The sequence below is a fragment of the Neodiprion lecontei genome, chromosome 4 (genome assembly GCF_021901455.1).
Source record: "Neodiprion lecontei isolate iyNeoLeco1 chromosome 4, iyNeoLeco1.1, whole genome shotgun sequence".
In the NCBI taxonomy this organism is placed as follows: Eukaryota; Metazoa; Arthropoda; class Insecta; order Hymenoptera; family Diprionidae; genus Neodiprion; species Neodiprion lecontei.
This window is the reverse complement of record NC_060263.1, coordinates 4350437-4376493: the sequence shown is the minus strand read 5'-3', so window position 1 is coordinate 4376493 and position 26057 is coordinate 4350437. Positions and strand designations below refer to the sequence as shown.

The following is a 26057-nucleotide window of genomic DNA, read 5'->3' as shown; positions in this document are numbered from 1 at the left end:
AGTCGGGGCGGGCAAATACGAATCGCAGAATTTTAATTAGTTGCATAATTCATGACGTCCCGTTTGGAGTAATTTTTTGCACAATAATTGGAACACTTTCCAATGCAGCTGAACGAAACTACCGTTAACTGAATGTCAGGATCTGTTTCTGGATCATCAAATCGGCGAGGAGGAGCGTTGAAAACTGGTTTTGCAGTTATTGTTAAAGACGGGAAATTTTTTTTTGCTCCACCGAGCCTTTGTATCGAATCTCAATTGCCGCCTGAGGCAATTATTCAAATTCCAAACTCCACAGCAACTTTCCTCTCGGTGAAATGTTACGCAGAGTTCGCTGTTCAGAGAAATTTCTGTCACTGATATCTCGAGCAGATAAACAATTTGGCGAAAAGTGTTTCGGCCGGTAAGTTGACTTGTCAATATCGGAACGATTTGTCATCGTTTGGTCAAGCAGTGATGATTACACGCCGTTATGACAGCACCATTGTTACACACGCAGATCGGAGATTACGATGATTCCTTTCGCCGCATTGCGTCCATCCATTTCACTGTTCTTTCCGGGCACCTTGTTTCTTTTGTTCTCAATCAGAATAGAAATCTCTCGACGAGTTAAGAGGTGGGCGCTCGATCCTCTCACGGCTAACGACCCAACGGTATTATACTTTTTAATATCCAAACAAGTGTTTTACCATCACCTTCGCCCACATTGACAATGATGCACAGCTTTGAGAGAAGGATAGAATTCAACGCGGTTTACAATCAGACGCTGTGGAAGGGGATTCCCTTTCATTCAGGAAACGAGTAGTGCCGCTTTTTCGTAGGGAAAATAGATTCTGGGCGTTGATTTGACGAGATGAAATTGCTTTCGATTTCAATTGTAAGAAGAACTCAGCGAAAGGGAAAAGAAACTTCTCGTGGTTCCGATCTTCTCAGTGTCAGTTCTTATTTCGGGTTCTTCGAAGGTCTACGAATCATATTGCGTTACTTGTCAACACAGAAGCTACGTATTTCTGTTCTGGAAAGAGTCGACTGGAAGAACGACCGCGAAGTGAAATCTAGAACCTTTCAAATCTGGGTTTACGATTGTTTCGCCATTTATCTGCAGCACCGGATCCTTAGACCACTTTTTGCCTGTTCATTAATGCATTTGTCTCCCAGTCGTGAACGAGCGGAAAAACGATAGAGGGCAACTAGCCGTTGGGTGAGTTCGTATAAAAATTGTCTTTTATTACACATCGGTGTATACAAATTGTTTCGGTCTTTCCTTTTACAATATTATCATTATGTTATTAACATCAATATACACACGTGACTATTAGCAGTAGGTACAAAAATTGAAACATCATCGACTCGTTCAAGCAATATTATTACAATGTACAAAAGTTATCGCTGGAACGCTGGAGTCGAAAACCCTCTAGCTTCTTGACCACCCACTGTTCTTCTCACCGGACCATTCGGTGTTCTTGTGACTGGACCATCCATTGCTTCCTTGTACCGACAATCCGCTTCCGGAGTTGACCACTCCGCTTCCAGAGCTGACCAATTCACCACTTCCCTGGGACGACCATCCGCTTCCAGAGTTAACCAATCCACTTCCGGAGTTGATAAGTTCGCCGCTTCCCTGGGACGACCATCCGCTTCCAGAGTTAACCAGTCCGCTTCCAGAGTTGATAAGTTCGCCAGTTCCCTGGGACGACCATCCGCTTCCAGAGTTAACCAGTCCGCTTCCAGAGTTGATCAGTTCGCCGCTTCCCTGGGACGACCATCCAGAGCCGTAACTACTTCCCGCCGAGAGAACAGGTGGAGTGAGTTCAGAATGTACGGACAAGTCACCAGAGGACAAGCTCGAGACCGATCCGGAGCTTATGCCCTGAGAAGAAAGATCCGCGGATCCGTATCCCTGCTCTACGGAGAGTCCGGAAACGCCTCCGTAAGACCCTGAGTTGGTAAGACCAGAAGATGCCACGAAGTTTCCACCAGTCGCGATGCCAGAAGATTCGACGTAGCTGGCGCCGTTCGTTGATACGGAACCTCCAGCGTTCCAACCATTGGAACCAACGTTAACGGGAACTGGGACCTGGACTGGAACTGGATAGGGTTTCTCGACGGTGACTGGGTACGGCTTCTCAACGACGACGTTGTACGGTCTGTCCACCGGTACCTTGACTGGGACCGGGTACGGCTTCTCGACCGGATAAGGAACCGGTTTCTCTACGTTATAGGGTTGCGGCACGTTGACCTTGACGTGAACGGGGTACGGCTTCTCGACCGGAACTGGGTAGGGCCTGTCGACCGGAACCTTAACTTCGACGGGGTAGGGTTTGGGAACGTCTACGGGGTATGGTCTTTTAACGAAGACCTGGTAGGGCTTGGGCACGTCAACTCTGTAGGGTCGGTCAACGTGGACCTTGATCGGTACGGGGACGTTCCTGACAACTTCGTAGGGCTGGGGCACATGGACGGGTACCTTGACCTCGTACGGTACTCTCCTCTCGACGGTGTAGGGCTGCGGCACAGGCACCCTGACCTCGACCGGCACCTTCTTCTCGACGGTGTACGGCTGCGGCACCTTGACCTGAACCGGGACCGGCACGGGTCTGTCGACCTTGACTTCGTAGGGTACGGGCTTAACGACGTGGTAGGGCTGCGGCACGTGGACTGGGACGGTCACGTAGTGTTTGACGGGGTACGGCACCTTGCGCTCGACGGTGTAGGGCGCCGGAACTGGCACCTTGATCTCGTACGGAACTCGACGGTAAACAGGGACCGGCACCTTCTTGTCAACCGTCACTGGTACCGGAATCTTCTTCTCAACCGTCAACGTCTTCACGGTGTTTATCGAGATCAACTTCTGGCCGCCGTTCCAGCCCTGGACTCCACCCAGAACTGCTCCTTCACCCGCGATTGCGCCTCCACCGTAACTTCCGCCCGACCAGCCACCTCCGTAACCCAGACCGGAATTCACACCCAGTCCACCTGCGTAGAGGCCTCCGTTAACGCCGGACAGCTGCCAGCCCCCGTTTCCGGAACCGTATTTCCATCCTCCGTTGCCACTCAAGCCCGATGATTGCCAGCCCGCGTTGCCGAGGTTCGATGAATCCCAACCACCGTTTGAGCCCAGCGATTGCCAGCCACCGTTCGAATTACCCAACGATTGCCAGCCACCGTTAGAATTGCCCAGTGATTGCCAGCCGCCGTTGGAATTGCCCAGCGATTGCCAGCCAGCGTTTGAACCCAGCGATTGCCAGCCAGCGTTTGAACCCAGCGATTGCCAGCCAGCGTTTGAACCTAGCGATTGCCAGCCATTGTTGGAATTACCCAACGACTGCCAGCCGCCGTTTGAACCCAGCGTTTGCCATCCGGATCCGGAGCCATAGCCAAGTCCGAGCGTGCTACGCTTATCGTTCTTCTTGTCCGTGCTCAAGTGGGACTCGTGGACCGTCTTTGTTTCCGTTGATTTTGAACCGCTTTCGATGTCCTTTTCAACCGCCCTTTCGGCCGCCTTTTCCGCCGCTTTCTCGACTGCGAGCTCGGCTGCTCGTTCGAGATCCTCTTTATTGCTGGCTGCTGACGCGAAGGCGAACAGCGCCAGGAAAGCGACGAGACACTGCAATTCAAAGACGAATAATTAGCGGCGAAGCTTAAGTGATTGGAAGCGGAACAATATGGGACAGGTCTTGAACGATAGTCAGCGAGAGGTGAACTATAGTGATCGACTATTTGAATTCTGAGTAATTGCATTCGTAACGTCTCGAAGAGTATCAGCTGAGGGACAAACGGAAATTCTGCACTTGGGGAAATCTTTTCAAAAAATATTAAAAAATCACTATCAATCTTATGGGTACTTGTACATGGAGCACAACACTAGTCCCTTGCATTATGACCTAGTAAGATACTCCTCGGACACTGTGTATCTTGTTCGAGAATGAGAGGCGGCGAATATTACTGACCAGATGTCTCATAGCTGTGCGTTCAAGAGACCAGGAGAGCCAAACGAGTACTGGATGCTGGTCGAGAGGTCTCCACCATTATTTATACTACAGACAACTTTCGCCGGTCCGCCCGCCCGGTCCCAGAGGCCTCCACACCGCGCCTCTGTATGTACCCACAATTACATTTGGATGATCGACATTGTCCAGCTTTTTGAAAGTATGGGATGAACGCTCAACGCCGCCCGTGAATACCGCATTTGCAACTAAGGCGATACCAATTCACATCTACGATTCTATTGCTTCCTTGCGTTGCTGTGAATTATTTCTGTGGATTATTCCTACAAATTTCACACGTTTTGGTGACAGTTGTTGATTCAACCAGCGATTATTTGTCGTCTAATTTTGGCACTTATTTTTTTCTCTTCTTGTTTTTATTTAACCTACAAAAGGTGTTCGCTGTTTTAAACTTTGTATGGAATAGCCGTAATTTATTTAGCGATAAGTTTGCAAGGTCGAGAAGCCCGCATCTCTTTTCTTTTCTCATCCATCACCAAGTCGGCTCCTCCTCTTCCAGTGGTGTACGAAACACTTGTGAAATTTTGGTAATTAGTTAATTAACAGATTAATAACGTAGCTGCAACTTGTTTTTCGCTCGGTCCTTGCGAAATTCTGCCGAAACAACCGGGCGGGATAGAAAATTAGTGTTTCTAACGGAACGGTCTAGCAATGTATGCATCGTCTTCTGCCGGATAGTTTATTATTCCATTATCGGGTACAATTGAAACATGGACGCGTTTAGTCTACGGATAAAAGAAAGAAGAAGGAAAAAGAACAACGCGCGATAAAAAGAACTCTCGTACTCGCCGCAACCTTATTTTACCCACACCGCAACTGGGTAACAAAGGCAAAGGCAACTTTCCCGAAACGGGAAGGGCCCTCGTAATTGGCCAGGTAATTTTTAACCCACATACTCACACATAAAAAAATTTATTCAACGTCTGCCGATGGTTCAAGCTTCATTTTTAATCACCTACGTGTTTATATATAATGCGTTATACTTGTATTGAGCGACTCGCTGATCGGTTACCATTCAGCTTCACAGGCGGGATCAACTCGCGTTACACTTTTCAACATTTTATTACAACTCTCACTCACATTTTCTGCTGCAAAAATTCATTTACGCCTGGCAGCATATTTCAATTCCAAATTGTTACTTTGAGTGAAATTTGCCCTTTAACGCCTTCGCTCCGCACCGGGGTCAAAATGACTCCCACGGCATCTTCATCGTAAATCCTAAAGGTATGAAAAACATTGGAAATAATCTGATTTGATCTCAGATAAATAACAAAATATCGTAAAAATCGCTATTTCGTTCTTATTCCAAAAATTGTTGTGAACAATGGATCGTAAATTGATCACATTTATTTTTTTACCGTCCTCTGATTTTTTTCTCATTTCTTGTTCAATGAACAGACCGATTTGAGCATATAAGGCATTCGCTTATATGACATCGTCATTATACGAAGCGCAGTTTTCTGCGACAAAATTCTTCCGCATTCCACGATATTCCTATACTTTAGTCGCTTTTGTCGAAACGATTGGAATTTGAAAACAAAGTTTTTCCATCGAGGGGTTGAGACAAAGGTTAAGATCGAGTCTGAGAAAAAAAGTGCAAATTTATCGCCTCTGCGTTTTTGTATGTTTATCAACGATTTTCTAGATTCCGTAATAAAAATGTGTGTAATAACGTCTGTAAGTTCGAAATTATGCAAATGTATTCATAGTATCGTCCATATATCGCGGTGCTTGGCTCTTCTCCGCGTGGGTTACAATATCAAGAAATGGCACGTCCTTGCTTCGCTGGTCCAGGAATTTTCGACCAACGGAGGGGGAAATTGTTGGGCAAAATAGACGGGAGGGTTATAATAATATCCTCACGGTATACCTACATGCAGAAATTAATCGCCGACCGATTTGAGCGAGCTATGTAATGTATGTAATAAATCGAATATCGTCACGAGTCATTTCGCAATTTCGCATCACCGTAGTTAATATGTAATATTCTCGAATCGTCGCATTGAATTTGTCACCGAGCCTGATATTAGCGCGAATTAAACTAACCGCAAAATAACCAAAAGAAAAAATTAAACATTTTGTGGTTGCACGAAATTATCAACAATCTTTTCAAAAACTCGAAAACTTTTCCTTTCTGTTCACGAGATTTTGAAAAACTAGAAATTTACTACCACTTAATTGCTGTTCTCCGTCAAAATTTATCGCTAGTCTCACATTTTATCTGAAAACTTATATTCAAGGTAAAAACTGTGCAGCGCTGATAATTCAATTTTTTATTTCAACATCTTTTACTTATTTTACAGCATCTAATGCCGCGTTGTTACGAAGCATATTATCATGCTCGACAGAATTATCGAGTGACCATATAATTTGGAACCAAGTGAATCGATAACGTCTAATATATTAGGCGCCAAAAATTCCTCTCCAATCAGTTTTGATTAGGGTTATGAAAGAGACAATTCTGTGCTTTCACTCGGCGTTAAAATATGGGCAAATTTTTTCTAATCACATGTATCAACTTGTCGAGTTACGTAAGATCCGTACATCGCAACAATAATAATCGTATCAGTGGTGCCGACTTTCGGGTCCAAAGATTTCCCAAAATAACCTTTCGAGAAAAGTTTTTAGCTGCAGATTGAGTTTTGAAAATTTCACGTTTCATTGGCGGCAGCGACTCCGCTTCTCGGGGTTTGCTAAATTTTGTCCGAATTCCGCGTGGAATTCATTCCGCAATTTTCCTGCGGCGAGTAATGCAGCTGATTACTTCTGTAATTCCCTAATAAAATTCCTCCACAGTGGATGAAAAATTCTTGCTGATATAATCTGAAACGTAATTCAAGTCGCCAACTTGCGCTGCTAGCAGGTGTAATTGTTACGGTTTTTAACTATATACGGACGGAGGTAAAAAAAAGATGAAGTATTACATATCTCGCCAGGTTTCTCTAATTAAAACCGCTCACGATTAGCAACGTCTGCTGCAACCGATCTGCAGAACGATGTTACGTCTCTGCTGCACACGAGGACTGTTCGAATGTCCTTAGAAAATTCATTGCAGTTCGTGTGACAAAAAATTGAGTCATCGATATGACATGTGATCAAAAATTGCCATACTATAAGAGTTACAAACATTTAGAAACTTAAGCGTTGCGTTGTATTGAAAACGGAATGGATTATTTTTGTTTTTCACATTCCCCCCCTTTTCCCGAAAAATTTCGTAACGTCTGAACGATTTGGTCATCGATTAAGCCTGGCTTGTCTAAAATGTTGAAAAACCAGTCGTCCCATAAATTTACGTATATATCTATGAACTTGTCCCGAAAAATCAGTTGATAATTAAAAATTTTCGTTATTCAAATGGCCTGCACATTCATATACGTACGTTCAATAAATCTCAATCCTGAGAATCCGGTTCAACTTTTACACATTTCTATTCATAGACTATCTAGATGACGTTATATTTTATCGAGAATAAATAACTGACGCATAATTCGATGTTATAAAGAGTAAAATTTATGTCACAATTATTGCGTAATATTATAATATAACCGCCTGCAGCCTTGGATCATCCTTGACATTCTAGCCTGAAATTTGATCACTGCGATGTGTTTTTCTGATATGTCAACGTTCACAAATCAGTTCATCTTTTCCTTCGTACACTATTTTTGCATGTTTTATTACAGCATTGAAATAACGTTTCTCTAGACAGAATTACAGCAGCTAAAAGTGATTTCTATGCTCGCTGAAAAACTTTCTTTTCTAATATATTGTTACAATTAATGTATTGCTCTTGAACAATTATTCCTTAGTTATTTGTTTCGGGAATATTTGTTTTTTTTACATTGTATGGCCAGACCTTCCGGCCTTTGCTTCTCCTTTCACACTAAAACACTGGTAAGGTGTATCACGATTGGCTTTCATTAGTTTTCGCGTCAGTTTTCTGCTCGTTTATATCATTAGACTTTTTGCCACGCGAAGAAAGTACCTCGAGCTAAAATTACGAGGATTTTTAACGAATTACTGATCGCGGAAATCAGAGTCTACCTGTTGACCATGGCATTCGGTTCGCACCTTCGCCTCGAAATGTAATCAATTAATTATTCGCTAATCGCAATAAAATAGCAATTCAAGAATTATTTTTGTCTACGTTTCGATCCCTGCAGAAATTCAAAAGCCATTTTGTTTCATTTCTTATTTATTTATTTTTTTTTTTATTCCTCGATAATTCAACCAACGCAATTCAGACGGTATCGCATTTTGTACCTGTGGTTAACCAAAGGATAATTTTTTTTTTTTTTGTTTGCTTAATTCAAGATTTGCGGTAAACATACGTTGTTATTATCCATTCGGGAATCTGTTTCTTCCCGACAATGCCGAGCAAAAATTTCTGCGACACATCGGCGATTCCTGCCTGGTTCTCATTTTTCAACCAGTTCAAACACGCAACGTGAAAGTGTAAAATGTCAGGCAGTTTTTAATTTACGGTAGCTGCAGGCTTATCTCTTGTTCATTATTCATTATTCTGAACTCGGTTTATGCAACGTCTTTAAATTATAGTGGGAGAGTGCTTCAGTATCGAAGATAGTAGAATTTGATTAATGTTTGTTCCCTTTATCTTTATTGTCCCTAATTGATTTCAATTTATTACCTAATTTACGAATTATACAGACTCAACCGGATGCTTCAAACTGAATTTTAATCACTCGATTTTCTTAATATCACTCAAACGTTTTCGTTTTTGTTTCGAATAGCGCCGAAACGAGTTATTCAAGGTGACAAACAAGTGATAGATCCGCCTCGTAAGAAATTTTGTAATTCATATTAATTATTTCGAGATAAATCTTGAGAGAAATATAAAAATTTGCAAAGAGCATCCAGTTCATATTTAGAACTAACGCATAAATCCCGGTTATAATGTCTTTCAAGACTCTTGCGCTATGACTAGAATCACTTACGTAACTTACACACGTTAACGTTTAAGGACACTTTTCTCGTCGAGCTCTTAGCGACCGCTGTGTCGTTAAAATCTCGATCTCGATCTGAAGCGTGCGTGCCACCGGAGAACGGAGGCTGCAAAGCGAGCGAAGAAAAAATAAAAAATAATAACAAAACGGAAAATTGAATGGATCCAGCTGCTGTCTGGATCAATTAATAATTCGAATTATGCGGCCGATCAATTTCATCTTGCAAACACGCACATTGTCCAGTCGCGGATCACTGCAGTTACAAAATTTACCAAAGAGTTACGTAGCGATTGTATAGCTGCAGCGTAACACCGTCCACGCGTTGTCTTCGAAGAAAGCGGAAGCAATTTTCGTCCGATCGAATTCTCCCGAGACCAAAAAGAAAAAAGAAGCAGAACATAAAATAAAAATTTGTGAACCGGCAAGCGAGATCATCTTTCCACACCGCAAGTCCCTTCAGGCCGATTACCGTTTCTCACTTTCTAAATCAAATAAAGAACAACGACGACTATAGACTCGGTATTCATTTTTGACAACAACTTAGTCTCGAAGCGTACAATAAAATACGGGAGCAATGTCGGATTTAATGGTCACTCGAGAATCACCTCTGATCTCTTCGTTCCAATTATGTAACTGTTATAAAGGTGGCAGATACAGTTTCATACGTGAAATACTTATGAACAGGATTTTTTATTGCTCGTTGTTGTTGTTTCGTTTTTTTTTTTAATTTTTTTTTTTTTGTTCCATTAACGTTACCAACGTTCGTTACTGTGAGTGTGATTAAAGGGCGAACGGCTCATCCGTAGTCCGAAAATCGATTATGCAACCTTGCATACGTTTCGTTACAACTCATTTATGCAATGACAAGCATTGATAAACCTGTGTAAACACCTGCAAGCAAGAGAAGAAATGATATACGACTGGTTGCAGTCCGTCGTAAGTGGCCATCGACGGTTTACGTCGATTTTTGAATTTATCGTGTCCGCTTGGCCGTGGGGACCGGTTACACTATCCGCAATCGTGCGTGTAAAAAATTTAAACAACAAACAACAAAAAAAAATGAATAAAAAACGACTTCACCGCAATTCGGCGACAGTGGCATCTTAAGTGGATTTCAACAGTAAATGAAAATGGTGACATAATTAACGATCGAGTTGACTTTTTGCTCCGTTTAAATCCGGGTTTAGAGTGATTCCCTGATTAGAAAACGATTGCAAAATTTATCCATCCTTATTTTGTATCTAGTTCTATTGGGTACGTGATAATCGTTATGGCTTTGGTTCCGCCTTAAAAAACCATGGCCATGCCACATATTCTTCGGTTCCAGTCGAGGCAGACTGATCGACCAGATGACATGCTCGTCATTTTTAAAACCTGTCACCTTTAACGTACCTTCACAATGCATGTTCGAATAAATACAGCTCAGTTTTTGATAACTTCAGAATTATTAAATTATCTGCTGTTCAATTCTTTTTCAATAATTCAATTGCTCTTAACCCTTATTCCACGGCATGATCACCGTAAATTCTATGCGAAAAGCATCTAAAATAATCTATTTGATGAATAATGAAATATTGTAAAAATCGTTAATTCACTTCACTCACTCATACAAATAACTTTTTTCATCACGCGGTGTCTTCATATTTTTTTCCCTACATATCCGTGTCTTGAGAGTTACTCGGTTGATTTTCAGCACAAAATATTGAAAATTCAGCGAGTTACGATTTTGCAAGTAGAATGATCCATTTTTTTATTTTTTTTATGTTTTTACTTCTTCATATTCAAAGTTTTATTTTCCCAAAGATAATTAATTTGCCTTGAAATATCATAGTTAAAGAGTATCCCAAAATGATTTTTAAGTTATTTAAATCAATATCTTAGTTTCTACGCAAAGACCCCGGTGTGACACTAGTATAATACACAGGTGTGCAGCTTAAGAATTAATCGATTTCAGCCACAGCTTTTAGACCTCTGTTCTTGTATCTTAAACTTTGGCTTTTTCACATTTCTCGTTCGGACTGCAGATTCGTTGGGCACAGAATCTTGCAGTAGAACGAACGACATGGTTGACTTTTACGAAACCAAGGTGTTCATCATCAAGCTCCGCGGGCTTCAAAGAGTTCGAACGGTGATGAAAGGCCGCATTTATTTGTGTCTTATTCGTAATTCGGAAAGGGCAAGCGGCGGTTGAGAAGCCAGATCTTATCGAGGCTGGATCGTTTATTCGAACCTGATTCAGTGGGACGATGATTCGTCGAAGGTCGATAGAGTCCATGTACAAGTCCATAAAATTTTATATTTCCTTAAATAACGTTGCGTAACTATAAATTTCATATTGGATGCCTGGAATTTTGAGATAATCCTCTTCGGAGGAAATAAAAATAGTTCAGCTGGCGAAAAAACCAACCGGGCGTTTTATGAATAGGGTGCCAATTAGTCGTCAGATAACAAAATCCGGGTTTAATACTGCCGTTTGATGTTCTCATCGCAGGTGCTTAATAACGTTTTTTTCCAACTCGTTGCCATCAAAGATTCGCTCGTATAAATAAAGTGGAGGAATATTTCAGGTTTTTTACAAAGCCCACACCCTTGGTTGCGTAAGAAATCTCACTCGTTAAATGCCTGCTTTGAGATATATTGCGAGACGAGTTTCTTCTCCTCACTACGAGTTTCGATAATTTATGCTTCATTTTTTGCCAACAATCTTGATGCAGTTTATTTCGAGGAATGAAGTATGACACTCTCGTTTTTTCATTTCAGTTTTACAATTATTCAATAATTCATGAAACTGTTTCATCATTCCGCGCGTGAATCTCGGCATTTGTTCACTCGATCTCTGTTCATTCTAAATTTATTCGAAAATCAAACTGGTTGACATTTAGTGCCAAGTACTATAACGTACAAAAAGAATTAGTCAGCTATCAAGATCTTTATGTGTCATATTGTTACCATCGCTATTACTCTTCTTCTTTTTCTATCCTTTTAAGCTCTAAAAATAACTTTGTCGTGAATAATTCTAACTTCTCAGAAATATTACAAATAGGATCGGGAGTAATCTACAGCAACGCTTGCCATTTTAGATACATCGTTGCGCAGTGATGCAAGTATAATTTATTAACACGATAATAAAATAAATAACAACGAGGCGATCGGTCTACCCAATGTACTACTACATTGAAATGAAGATGATCAGTACACCATTTTACGCCGAATTTAAACTCGTGATTCCAACGATGAGTCAGCCATGCCATATGCCATGCCTCGCTCCTGAATCCCCATTTCTATTCCAACAAGCAGCTCCACCCGATCACTTAACGAGCTAACGATCATTGCCTCCCAATGCCAACGCCTTTGTCCGATCACTCGACCGAATTCGCGACCCTATGATCGAGCTATCGATAATCTTGATCTCTGACCGGTGCATCCGAGGCGTTAGTAACCCAGTGAGCCATGGTCTCATCCACCAGAAGTGGCTTCTCGTCTGGTACCGAAACCGGCTGTTCAACCAGGGCCTTCACCGGATATGGAACATGCTTTTCCATGGAATAGGGAACCGGCCTTTGGACTGGAACAGGGTAGGGCTTCTGGACGTGGACCGGCACCGGTTTATCCACCTTGACTTCGACCGGGTAGTGAACGACCTTTTCGACCGGATAGGGCTGCGCGTAATACTCCTGAACCTTTACCGGAACCGGGATGTTCTTCTCGATAGGAATAGGCTGCGGTACCGGGACCTCGACATCGTAGCGTATCTTCTTCTCTACCGGGTAAGGCTGGGGCACATAAATCTTCAGGGGAACCGGCCGGTCTACCGGCACCTTGACGGGGTACGGTATCTCCTTGACGATCGGCACCGGCTTCGGTATTTTAACGGGGACCTTGACATATACCTTTACCGGATACGGCACCTCCTTCTCAACGGCGTAAGGCTGCGCAACTGGTACTCGGACTGGGTATAATATCTTCTTTATCACTGGATAGTGGACGGTTTTTTCCACGGGATACGGCACGGTCACCTTTTTTGTGATCGTTATTACGCGGTAGTTGTCTTCGTGGACGTGCTGGCCCAGCAATCGACCCTCGAAATTACCGCGTCCGTGATCCTCTTCTACGTGTCTGGCGCTGCTGACTTCGTCTGGAAATATTGAGAGTGCGGATGATGAAGTAACGTGGTTTCGACAATGTTTCAATGTCATGAAACTGGAATGATTCGAGTCAGCATAATTTCACTGTCGGTTACATGCATTCCAAGACCGATCTCATCCCAAGAGAGCGAAAAGTTTTTGGAATCGTTAAAGCTCTGCTGGTGTGAAAAGTGGAACGGCGAATGGTGGTCAGAATCTTACCTGCTCCATGGCCTATGCGATCTGTTCCAATTATTCCCCCTTTTCCGAGATCGTTCATGTCCTCTGATATGCTAAAATGTATCACCCCGTAGCCCAAACCCATCGGTGTTTGATCCGCCTTTCCGCCCCATGAATAAACTCGGAATCCCCCGGACTGAACTGCCAGCAGTATAGCGGTTACAATCCATGAAACTCCATGCTGCTAAAAGTCGATTGATGGAGGTTAAATCCAAGAATCAAGGTTTTTAAATTGAGGGGACACAGTTAACCACAAAACCGATGAAGCCGATACCTTTTTCGACATGTCGATGAGATTAATAGCAAGCTGAGGTTCTTCACGTGAGATGAATCGCAGTTTAACTGACGGCTGCTGCAACTGAGAATGGACTTTTTATACGGGATTAGAAGAGCGAATCGAGGTGTGAATCGTTTAACTTAATGTACAATATATTTACAACTTTCCCGCTGCACTAGTAATTCTCACGAGAGTGAAATTCCTCAGACTACAACGACGTTTTTCTCCTGATGTCAGTCCGTCAGTTAAGATGCGAGTCCAAAATATATACAGTGGATCCAATACTCGAAAATTCCCGAGTAGAATCCTGGAGAATCCAAGGCTTCCACCCTTCGGAATTTCGGTCAATAGGCGGGTGCAACGTAGAAATCGCTAAGCTATATCGGTCAGCTCCTTTTCCCCGTAATAGGAAGACCGTGTTTAACGGACACTTGATTTCACGATTCGCACGCGATCTCTCCTTGGTTGCAGGGCTTCACTCTCGATTTTCGATGCATCTGCTCACGGTTTACGAGCACTGGTTTAATTGCCCTGAAACGCATGTCAATTAGCGGATCTATCCCGTCCCTTGATCACTGTCTTGATGTGTTGAATTCGCTCTGAGTCAGCCACATTCAGTGATTACCGTGATTCTAATTTACCCTACTATCAAGTCAATGATAATAAGTTCTACTTAACTCCTTATTTCTAACGCTGAACCCTTTTTTTTCCATTCCAAAATTTAATTGTCCAGCGGAAAATAATTGGCAGATGGTTGAAAACAAATAACACGTTATCCGTAACTCGTGATGGAGAAGTCGACACGCGATTCTTGCAAGTTTCGTTTCTCATTTGTCCGTTTAATTGAATTCTCATGTATCAGTCGTCCCGTGAGAACCGCAATTGTTACCTGAACCATTGTTTCCTTTCGACGGTTTCATAAACGCTTATTAGCAAACAAAGACCCGCACAGACACGACGTATTCTTTTATCGGACAAGTTACCCCCTTCGATTTTCAGTAACTGACAATTGACTTTGTAGGTCGAACAGACTCATCAATCCCATTTATATTCCATGGTGTCACGTTCCATGAATTCGCGCAATATCGCAACAGTTCATTTATTTGTGAAAATTCCGTCTCGTGGAGAACAGTGAGTCCCTATTAGGCACGAGGGATTTTCACTTTCTTGAAAATATGCGTGCAGTACCCTGCAACGTTCATTTACATTAATATTTCTTTGTCCTGGACGTTTATGGAAACGAGCCTTGGACCGGTTAACTTGCATAACAATTATTCAGCATATGATGCAAATCTGAGGTTAAAAAGTAAAGTGCGACACGTTTGGCATGAAAATTGCAGATGATAATCATGGGAAGACAATTACATGCTGCACGTTCTCCACTAGCCGTAGCGGATCGTGGTTTTCAGATGGTAACTTGACGTTGGTTGCAAATTTCCAACTCTATGTGTACGATAACTAGACTAGAAAGCAGCGCTTTTACCAACGAGTCTCTTACCGCTGAAATATCCTCTACGCAGTTCGATGCAGCTTTGACCGGATGTGGTGGCTCTGCACGCAGCAAGCAGTTGCTGCAGACCAGATGTAATACTAATTGCAGCTAATAGTGTAAACAGTCCTTCTGACTGCTCTACGTTGACTCGAATCGCATCAGAGCATCAAGAATCACATCACCGAGGGCCAACTTTTAATATTTAAGAAGAAAAAAACTGTCGAAGTAGTTTGTGGTTTACATAAAAATTCAAATTTATAGATTCGTAGCATGGATCCTGTTTCGTGGTTGCAAAAAATTGTCAAATTGAGACACCTTTGTGGTCTACGTTTTTTAGAATTGATTTCATGTTTATGGATGAGCTTGTTTACTTGTGTGGGATGTCAACGATTTTTTCTGTTGAGCCACTGACAAAAACCATCAGCACTCAGCCGCTGGTCGAATTACCATAAATGATTAATGAATCGTGTGCCTTGCCTTAATTTGTTTTCAAGTCGCTAAATCGACTGGAACTATATTCTAGGACAGTATTAAATTAGAAGATCAGTAAGAAGCGGATGAGCGTAAAGCAAAAACGTCTTAACACTGAATGAAGAATCTTTAGAGCTTCATCAATTCGCGAAAGGCGGAAAGGCCGAATTCTCTAAATACACACATTCTCGTTTCCCATTGATCAAGATCGAGCGATGAAGCATGTTCCAAAGTCGAAGACGACGTCTGATTATCACTGACGGCAGTGAGTTAAGAAGAAAAATGACGAAAAAAAAAGAGAACAGATGGTAAAATAAAAATACAACAAGCCCCCAACGATCACGCAATTGGTACCCGATCCGGTCTCTCACTTCTTTGGGGCAAGGCGATCATCGACCGAGTGAGAGGGGCATTGTGTTTGGAAGGAGAGATCATTTCCTGGGCCCGAGGCATCGGCCCTGTGTTCAGCGAAGGAAGAAGAAGAGGGCGGAGCGGAAGGGGGAGGGGGGTACTCTTACTTTCAGCCACAGATAGCCGCATGCGTTAATGACTGGACTTACGCAATACCGGATAAAACTGGGAGTCGTCGACGTAAGTCACGGTGCGTGTGCGGCGTCCAGTCGCCGGTCCGAAACCGTCATGACGACAGCTCGATGGATGCACACATACGTATTACTCACTTACATATATTATAAGCCGTGGATATTGCAATACTTTGAATTAACCGGTGTAACGGAGCGTTGAAATACGTGTACGATTACTTTCCATTGCCCCGGTTGAAGAGGTCCTGTAGTCCATTCCTCGCATTACGCCTACGGAAGTGATGAGGTAACCGTAAGGCTCATTCCTGAAAACTGGATCGGAATACTACCAGCACATTTTCCGCGGAAAATGTCTGGTCTTTCCACAGCTGTTGACCATGTAGTGCGAGAAGCTTAGATCTTAAGAGAGTGTGGGATGGTAGACTAGGTACGAAGGAAAACGAGTTGTTTTCATTTTTCTATAAAAAAAAACCACTTTATTTCATTTAAGGTATAAAAATATTTCACTGTACAACATGCATATAGCAGACGATTGTTCGGGGGTCGATTAACGGGTCTTGGACTCCACCGCTGTTCTGACAATTTAACAAGCCTTGAACAATACCATAGAAAACATGACTCCGAGGTCTTGCCCAAAGTCGGCAAGACCCCGAGTTGCTGTGCATCCATCGAGTCCAAAATCTCGATCCTAGCTTTCGATCCGTTTCTGGTGGCTTGCAACTCGTCGTCAAATCAACCCCTCGTATCGTGACTCCGTCTGTCTAATGATGATGGGAAAATCCGCTGCTGTATGAGTCCTCGACGTTCAAACCGTGTCCGGAAGCGTAACCGGAAAATCCTCCCTCACCTATGCTGCTGACGACACCGCTTCCATAAGACTGGATACCCTCGTGATGAGAACCGTAGTGGACTGGTACCGCAACCGGAACCTTAACCGGGTATGGAACAGGCTTCTCAACGGGGTACGGGACGTGCTTCTCGACGTGAACGGGGTACGGTCTGTCTACCGGAACGCTGACTGGGTAGGGAACCGGCTTCTCGACGGGGTACGGAACTTTCTTCACAACGGCGTAGGGCTGGGGCACCGGGACCTTGACTTCGTAGGGCACGGGCTTGGGCACATGGACGGGATACGGTCTGTCAACCGGTACCTTGACTGGGTACGGAACTGGCTTCTCAACTGGGTAGGGAACCGGCTTCTCCACCGTAACCGGGTACGGCTTCGCGACGTGGACGGGGTAGGGCCTGTCAACGTGAACTTTCACGGGGTACGGAACGAGCTTCTCTACGGGGTAGGGCTGCGGCACGTGGACTGGAACCTTGACCGGGTAGGGTACCTGCTTCTCAACGGGGTAGGGCTGTGGAACGGGAACCTTGACGGGGTAGGGTACGTGCTTCTCTACGGGGTAGGGTTGCGGCACGAGGACCTTGACGGGGTAGGGACGGTCAACCGGGACGTGTACGGGGTACGGAACCTTCTTCTCTACCGGGTAGGGATGCGGGACGTGGACCGGAACTTTGACCAGTACCTTCACCGGGTACGGAACCTGCTTCTCTACGGGGTAGGGCTGCGGGACCGGGACCTTGACTGGGTAGGGTACCTGCTTCTCGACCGGGTAAGGGACTTGCCTCTCAACCGGGTACGGCACCGCCACCTTCTTCACCACCGTCACGGTTTTCACGTTCTCATGAGCACCGTCGCTTCCGTAACCTCCTCCCAAGTAGCCTCCGTAGCCTGCGTAGCTTCCGTAGCCTCCGTAATTGTCAAGCGAGTAGGTGTTCAAGCCTCCGAGGCTCGATCCTCCGTATGAAAGGCCACCGTGACCACCCCCGATTTCGAGGCCGCTGTATCCGCCGTAGCCGCCGTAGCTGCCGTAGCTGCCGTAGTCACCGTAGCCACCGTAGCCGCCGGAGCCGTAACCGTAAGCATGGTTGATTCCACGCTTGTCTTGCTTCTTGGGTGATTCCGCCGATTTTGAACCTTCGGAAGCCGCAACCGATGTCGCCGCCGATTCCTCCTTAGCGTTAGCCGCTACGGCGAGCGCTAGTAGCGCTAGTAATAGCTGGAATAGGAGAAAAAAAGTTTTATAAACAGCTGGAGAATCTCTCTCGGTTTCGACTATTCTATATACCCGAAAGCAGACAAAATTGAGAAAAAGGGCGTGATTCGTGATCGGGAAATTTTCACTTGTCGTATGTATAGCACTTGATTTTAGAGCTCCCGTATCGAATATCTCCCGATGTTATGGGTACACTTATAACGCGGTTTCCTGCTCGTTTCGTAACGACACCGCGGGCTGGTTGTAAAATATATCGTGTTATCGACGTACCAGGCTCTTCATTTTTGTGTTTCACGATGTTCTGGGTGAGTCCAGGAGTGAACTGGATGCTGATTGCCGTTGGCTCCGGGCCTTATATACGCGGCACACTTTCGCCTTCGGACGGGGCCCAGCCGCCTAGGCCCTACCCCCACGTCTCTTTGTGCGACGAAGTCGGGCCCGCCGATGAGGTCCTGCCTCTCCCCCTTAACGCTCGTGTGGTTTCGTTCGAATTTTTTCTTTTTTTTTCCCCTCTCTCTCTCTCTGTCTCTCTTCACTTTTTTTACTCTTCCTTCTGTATTTCCTCTCCTCGTCTCTCCTCTTCTTTCGCTCGATTCACTTTTTTACCCAAAGTAGCCTTAGTAAGTTTCTTTCTCGAAGAGAGTTTATACACACTAGCGGCCGGTACTGGACGGTTAATTCAAACCATAGAATCGTCGAAAATTATGTAAAGGACGTCTGGGACGAGGCAGCGAAACCTGTACATGTCACACGAGGTCTTCTTCTACTTCTCTCTCTCTCTCTCTCTTTTTCTCAAGGTAGTTGGAATCTCGTTCACGAATTTCGCGTAGGTAGAAACCATTATTTCTCTCTACATGCATTTTATTTTTTTTTCTCCATCTCTTTTCCGCTTTTTTACGTATCGTATTGAAGCCTCTCTGCTCGAGTGAATCGGGATCCAGTATTTTAGATCACGCCTCCGGTGTTATATTTTGATGATAAATTTCACACGCCGTAAGATACGTAATAACATTACGTACGTACATATGCACACGTACGGTTTCTTTTTCTCTTGTCTATCAACTACGTGAAAATTCAAGGCTGTAAGTAAAAGTGTCTACTTATACACTTGATATTACGTTTGCCGTGATTTCGCGTTATATATAGGAATCGGATATATTCCACGGTTGACATAAGAGGCTCACTGTCGATGTGTGTGTGTGCAGATGTCGGAATCGGAGACGACTCGTTTTTCTTCTTTCGGTACGGCATTTTTTATTTTTTTCTATCTCTCTCTCTCTCTCTCTCTGTGTTTACTCCACTCCGCCACGTCAAACAAGATTGGTGAGATCTAAGAGCGAAAACTACACTATTAGATTTGTTTTTCTAACCAAACCTTACACTGAAAACTTACCAAATCGGTCGTTATTTACGTCTCACTTTTTTTACCACAGACGTTAATCCGGCCATCCGACTGTGGTTTGATTTTTGGTTTTGAATACTTGGTTATTTATTTATTTATTTGTTTATTTTTTATTATTTATTATTATTTTTTACTCTATTAAAGACGACCTCCGGTATTTTCTCCTTTTTCAGTGAAAAGGATTTCATTTATATTTGAGGTTCTTCAACTTCGTACAGAACGGTATCGTCCTGTTAGCGAGGGATCTGTAAGTGGAATACAAACGCTTGTGCGAAGTCGAAATAATTGAACTGCTTCGTGAGGAATTTAATTGCTGAGTCGTATTTTTTATAAAATCCACATTTATTGTAGCGAGGAATTCATTAGTACGCGTAAATGTCTATAAAGGTGCAAATTTCAGACTGTGAGGATGAACTTTTTAACAAATTCACGAACGTCACCCAATGATTTTGTTTGATTTATTTCAGAAATTTTGTCGCCGGTATTCTGCAGTTCCAAATTTATCGAGCTCTCTGCCAAGCCGCTGGTCAACGATCCCTTAACGATCCTCAGAAGCCACTGCATCGATGTGATTTCTACGGGAGCGGTGCCGCCGGCGGAATTTTAGGGTGAGTGAAAGCGGATTTTTTTTTATCTACTTTCTATACAATTTATTAAAATGAGTAAGTGAGTAAATAAATAAATAAATGCATAAATAAGCTTGACTTGAATCGTTAGGCTCAGAACTCCGAGAAGAAAATACGCGAGAATCAAGAAATTATTTTCCCCATATTTTCGATCATTGTTTTTCTCAAATGAAAAATATTAAACAAAGTTCCTCAGCGATAAGAAATATCCGAGACTCTAGCTATGTGTAACATTTACAGCAAGGGAAATATTACGCAGCAAATTTCGTCTTCCGTATTTATGAAGTCAAGATTTACGCAAGGTTCTTGTTTTATGGTAATGGAGTATATTTTTCCCGACGACAAACGATGGTCGATGAAAAGATATACGAGCCCTTTCTATCATGCGAAGTTGTTGAAAATTTAACTACAATTTGAAAGTTTAAAAAACTCGTCTAATCGACAGTCATAAAACCTGGAATTAATTATTCTTATCTTCGTTGACGAAAAAAGAAAATGTCAAAAGATTGAAATAAATAAAAGCACAGAGCACAGCATTCTATAATCATGAAGATTTCGATGATACCATACATATATCGATCCAAGGATATCGAGTCGGTAAAATTGTCTCCGGCATAAATTATCAACCAGAAGCAAAGCATAAAATGTATAAGTAATCCGAATTGAAAAGTGTCCGCCCAAAAAAGAGTGAGAAAAAAACAAATCATCACCACGATGATAATAACAACAAAAATAAGGAATTACAAAAATCGATACAAAATCGTTGATATCAGTTCTTGATCGGTAAAATAATCCTGAGAGAACCGACGTCGAGCCGTAAATCAATTACAAGACGAAGGTGATTAACGCGTTAGGAAATAATATAGAAGGATCTATAGATTACGTCGTGGAACACGGATTCGATCCTCGCCATTGCTCTCGTTTTCCTTCTGCACGTTATAGCTGCCGGCTGCAGGTATCGATCGGTTAGATCTCCGATCGCGATCGAACGAAGCTGTTGTGCGAGCCGCGTTGCAACGCGCCACATTCACAAAGTCGCGAATAAACCGTGGGGGGGATTGAAAGACACGGGAAACCGAGGCGAATTAAGGACCTCGTGCATGCCCGTTACAGGTATATTATAATATGCAAAGTGTAACACACGCGGGAATTGTCTCGGCGTTTGTAACACATTACATTATATTCCCACGTTAAGAGCCGGCATTTGCGGCCGACTTGCGCCAGCGGAAAGCTTGCCGCACACCCTCCGGAATATTTTCCAACGGACAAAACGCCGAGAGTATCCAAAGACAGACCCAGAGCTACTCTACGTATGCAAATTAGGAATCACGCGAATGTACGTATATACGCATATATCCATACACCGCGAAGTTAAGTAGTGCAAACAATGCAGCTGACGTAACGATTCTCGACGATGTTTTCTTTTTTTTTCACCTTATGAAACGTAACGGTGTAAATTTATATCGTGAAGTAATTTTTTCAGGCGAACGGGACGAGTTTTGCATTAAAAAAAAAAATTAATAAGATCCTACCTTCCACCATCTTGGATACAAGTGTCTAATTATAGAATTAATTGATTAATTATAGGTAGAATCCTCTGTGACTATGACTTTAATCATGATTTGCGGAGCCTGCGATATCTCGGAAACGGTGAAAGCCGATTTAGGTATTTCAAATTTGGAGACGATATTCTCGGATTAATTAACCTCTTTTTCTATCAAATCTTCTTCTTTTTATGAGACATGGAATTTAAAAAAAAGTCTTAAAACCTTCGACGAAGGATCGAATTTCGATTTTAAACAGTCGTCATTTTGTTGAGAAAAAAAAACGAATTCAAATGAAATTTCAGATTGTGAAAAAGAGGGTGAAATATAATGCGGATGCGCTGGAACTTGAAGATCAATGCTGGCAGGAAATATAAATTTTATTTTATATTTTTCTTCTTCGCAATAAAATGCGACAACGGTTCGTTAATTTTAAGAAAAGATCCGTTTTTGCTGACAGATCAGCGTATCGAGCAATGCGACAAAATGTACTGTAAAATATTTTCGAACCCGGATATAAGACGAGATTAATGGCGTGGGCCTCGCCTGGTTTCTGCTATAATTAAGAATATAGCAAATTCTTTGGGTATACTACGATTCACAAAGAATCTTTAGGAGGCTTTGACCTTTCCAAATTCTGTCTCCTTCAACTCTCATAGGTACGTAACGTGATATTTACATTCATTCGATTTTTATTCCTCGGAATTTCGTAGCATAATTTTTCCAGAATTATACAGGCGACAACAAAATACCAGTATAATAAACTCCTTGAAAAGTAATTGTGAAAAAACGAGTAGATCGCGATGCAAATATTGCAGTTGGCCTGAATTTGTTGAAAGTCAAAACAAAGCGGGGAAAAAATTGTTTGGGTTTGTAAAAATTGTTGGTTAAATTTTTTCTGGCCACTGTTTGAGATCCGGGATCCGATCGATTGAAACCTGTGCAATAAAATTCCAAGTAATTCGACTCGCCACACAATAAATGGCGGACTATCATTCGTCATTGCAAAGCAACATCTCGACTCGGGCCAATCATTGATCAACAATGGAAATGACGCTCGATTGAAATAATCAGATCCTAGGTGGTGCAATTACCGTCGATCGTTTGGCCGTGTACACGCCGATTCAAAGCAAATCACTCGCCGTTATAATTCACCTTAGGTATATAGGTTCAATTTGTGCAATGGTAATAAAATTTCTCATCTAATACGTTGACGAAATCGGTATTTCATACTGCCGATTTTTTTCTGCCCGAAACCGATCTCGTCTCGTTATCAAAAGGTTGCACAGCAATTGCCGTCCTGCGATTTGAACGAAAACGTAAACTGGTGAGAAAGGCTGGAGATAATAAACGAGCGCGAATCAAACCGGCGCGGCGGCGGCAAGATCGTTACGCAAAATTGCAATTTCCGTCGTCATAAAATTCGTGTTTTTTTTTTTTTTTCTCTCTCTTTTTCTCTTTTAGCCATAAAAGTCTCGCGGTGCTTCAACACGGTGAGAGCAATAAACAAAATGAGGCAAGACCTTTCTTCGAGATCGGTATTAACAACGTTCAGATACGCCGGTAAAAATCTGTATCAAAAAGCTCCTATAAACCGAGAATTTTCTGCAGGGTGATCCTGAAAGCTCGGTCAATTCTCAGCTCGCGTGTGACGGGTTATTATAATACCTACCGATTCGGTGAACAGATCGGCGATCGGCGTTACGCAACGGCGATATGGATTACACGTTGTCCGGTTGACACTTCCTTGCGGGAACTCGAATCGCAGGAAGAAAGTGGACCGTTGTTGAAACGATCTCGCGTTCGCGATCGGCTGTCCAACACTCGACGTTTTTGTCCAGGAGCGTTCGAGTGTAATGAGAATAATGAAAAAAAAAAAAAAAAATGAAAAAAAAATTAATTAAATAACGAATATCCTGACACAGGGAGCGGAAATTACGCCTTGAAACCGTTTCGCGAGTCCAGCTGCGGGGACCGGATGAAAGCTGTGCTTACGCTGCCGATCGCGGTTAATTGCGTCGAACCCTTCGTTACACCGGGACAACCTAGATAATGCAACGTTTTTCAATTGTTCACACGTGCCCGTATATTACGCCCGTGTTATTTTCTCACGTAGCTTAAATCGGTACGCAGTTACGCGTGTGTACGTACCTATTTTACAAACCCACCCGTCCATAGTGTCGCATTAAAGTCGCGTTACATCAACGTCCCCCATTCCTTGCGAAACTCCCGGCCAATACGCGGGGCGCAACAGGAGAGTGCCGATTTCCCCTGCGAACCGGAAATTATAAAATTCATAAATTACCACATAGGAATTCGCTGATTCATACCTATACCTACCCGAGTTTCCCATACCGCGGGAATATTGCAGCGGGACTTGAAGCAGGCGCTTTATTGATTCTCGAAATATACCGAGTGTGAACGACAAGTAGAAAAAAAGACACGGAGACGTGTTATTGATGAAGATAGGAAATATGGGGACGATTTTGTTCAGCGAAGTTTTCGTTGCGGGCATTCGGCGGACGCACGAGAATCGAGAATCCATAAATACGCATAATCAGTCTTGAAAGTCTTGATGATTTCTACCTGGTAATAACTTTTACTTATATACCAGATACATGTTAGAAATTATATGCTGTATCCCGAGTTGCTCAACTTTTAGCCAAGTTATTCAAGAATGCAGTCAGTCGCCACGTTATAAATATATATATAAATATATATATATACATTTATATACGGTTATTGGTCAGTGGAAAGAAAAAAATATATATTTCACTCAATATATTCCGTCGACGAAAGATCGACATTTAAAACGATAATTTATCGTACGATTCATCGTCAAATTTTGGCAAGCAAGAAAACAGCCCCGATTTTTATCTCAATTCTATTTTTATACCGCTACCAGTTTCTTCTTACTTTCGATTTATCGTTTCGCGTTATTACTTATTCGTTTGAGAAATTGTTTTTTTTACCATAAATTGTAATAAAACTGGCATTTGCATAGCGAGAGATGTAAAAATGGCAATTTCCAAGCTCACAAACCGGTTTTTATTGCTCAAATGCAGATTATTATTTGCAATCGGTCATTATCGCTTCTTGGCCAATGTCCTACAGGCGCTACCTACGTAATTTTCACCGATAGACGATCTCAATTTCATATCCGTTTAACGTTTCGCACTGCAGACGTGTGACACCGTCTATTCCAACGTGTGTTTATTGATTCCTAAGTTTATAACTTGATGAATAAATTCAATTTCGTGACGGATGTCCGAAGTTATATTAAAATTCATCATTCCATTGATTTATTTATTTTAATTATTATTAAAGAGGTTCGTTGGACAAAATTCATCGATACTTTTCATTAATTTTATTGCGGGATCGTCGCGCATTGAATATTCAACGAATTATTACAGTCTTAAACTACGAAATATGTTTCTTAAAGAATAAAATACTTGAATATACTAGAATTCTATGCTTCATTTCAAATCATCTCAAAATTACTAAAAATCTAGGAAAAATATTTGACTGATTTTACCCTTCAAATTCATAAAATGTATCAATTATTTGCCAACGAACCTCCTTCGGAAAAGTAAATTAAATCTTTACTCTGATCGAATGATTGTCATTTCTTCTTTCCAAATCAATTCGAAGCTCTGCAGTGGAGGATTAGTAATGAGTATAATGCGTAACGAATAAGGTAGAAATCTGTGATTCGAACAATTAGCGTTCAATATAATCACAGCGTTGAGCAACGGCGGTGAGTTTCCATCATCGCGATGCTCGCGGTGCATCGGGAACGTTTTTTTTTCCCCCTTTTTATTAATTTAAATAATGGTTAAAGAACCGGTACCGTTGGTACCGAAGCGTCGTAATTTTCGTCACCGTAAACCACGTATCATTATATCGTTTGCTGAAAGCTGTGTGCCTAGTTATTAAATTATACCTGGACTTGTCCACGCGATACTGGAATGTGAATATCTTTATCATCTTGACTTCGAATACGACAACGAATCATCGTTCAATTACGCTTCTCCGACCGATCACTTGGAAGGTGAAGGTGAAGAGACGCATCGTTGCGTCACACGTGGCTTACAAATTATGCGGTGTATCAAAAGCTTCGAGAATGAGGGATTCCAGATTTTTCGTGCAAACCTATCGCACGGCTCGATCTCTCGGGTCGATGGAGAAACGACCTACCTCAACGATCGGAATCCCCTCTGCGATAAATCTCTGTTTGCGATGTCAATCTATACCGTGAACCGATTAAAATAGCCGTTACAAGTGGGCGTGGTTAAGGGAAATTTAACGCCTTTG

The 26057-nt window shown here is 42.5% G+C and overlaps 4 protein-coding genes across 4 annotated transcripts in view; 1 reads left to right on the top strand and 3 right to left on the bottom strand.

Moving 5' to 3' along the window:
- LOC107225344 (angiotensin-converting enzyme) overlaps window positions 1-26057 on the top strand; it is a 44707-nt gene that overhangs the window by 15870 nt on the left and 2780 nt on the right. The window contains exon 11 of the mRNA XM_015665775.2: window positions 20041-20181. Coding sequence (XP_015521261.2) covers window positions 20041-20181 — 141 coding nt within the window. The remainder of the gene's footprint in view (window positions 1-20040; window positions 20182-26057) is intronic.
- LOC107225347 (uncharacterized transmembrane protein DDB_G0289901) lies at window positions 1204-4096 on the bottom strand. The gene is made up of 2 exons (XM_015665777.2): window positions 3948-4096; window positions 1204-3604 (listed from the first exon to the last, which is right to left on the bottom strand). The coding sequence occupies exons 1-2, from the start codon at window positions 3957-3959 to the stop codon at window positions 1412-1414; spliced, it is 2205 nt and encodes a 734-aa protein (XP_015521263.2). The 5' UTR covers window positions 3960-4096; the 3' UTR covers window positions 1204-1411.
- Window positions 11688-13992, bottom strand: LOC107225345 (proline-rich protein 4-like). The gene is made up of 4 exons (XM_015665776.2): window positions 13767-13992; window positions 13604-13698; window positions 13312-13513; window positions 11688-13100 (listed from the first exon to the last, which is right to left on the bottom strand). The coding sequence occupies exons 2-4, from the start codon at window positions 13613-13615 to the stop codon at window positions 12358-12360; spliced, it is 957 nt and encodes a 318-aa protein (XP_015521262.2). The 5' UTR covers window positions 13616-13698; window positions 13767-13992; the 3' UTR covers window positions 11688-12357.
- On the bottom strand, window positions 16559-18584 carry LOC107225348 (proline-rich protein 4). The gene is made up of 2 exons (XM_015665778.2): window positions 18442-18584; window positions 16559-18174 (listed from the first exon to the last, which is right to left on the bottom strand). Exons 1-2 carry the CDS (start codon window positions 18451-18453, stop codon window positions 16873-16875), a joined length of 1314 nt encoding a protein of 437 aa, XP_015521264.1. The 5' UTR covers window positions 18454-18584; the 3' UTR covers window positions 16559-16872.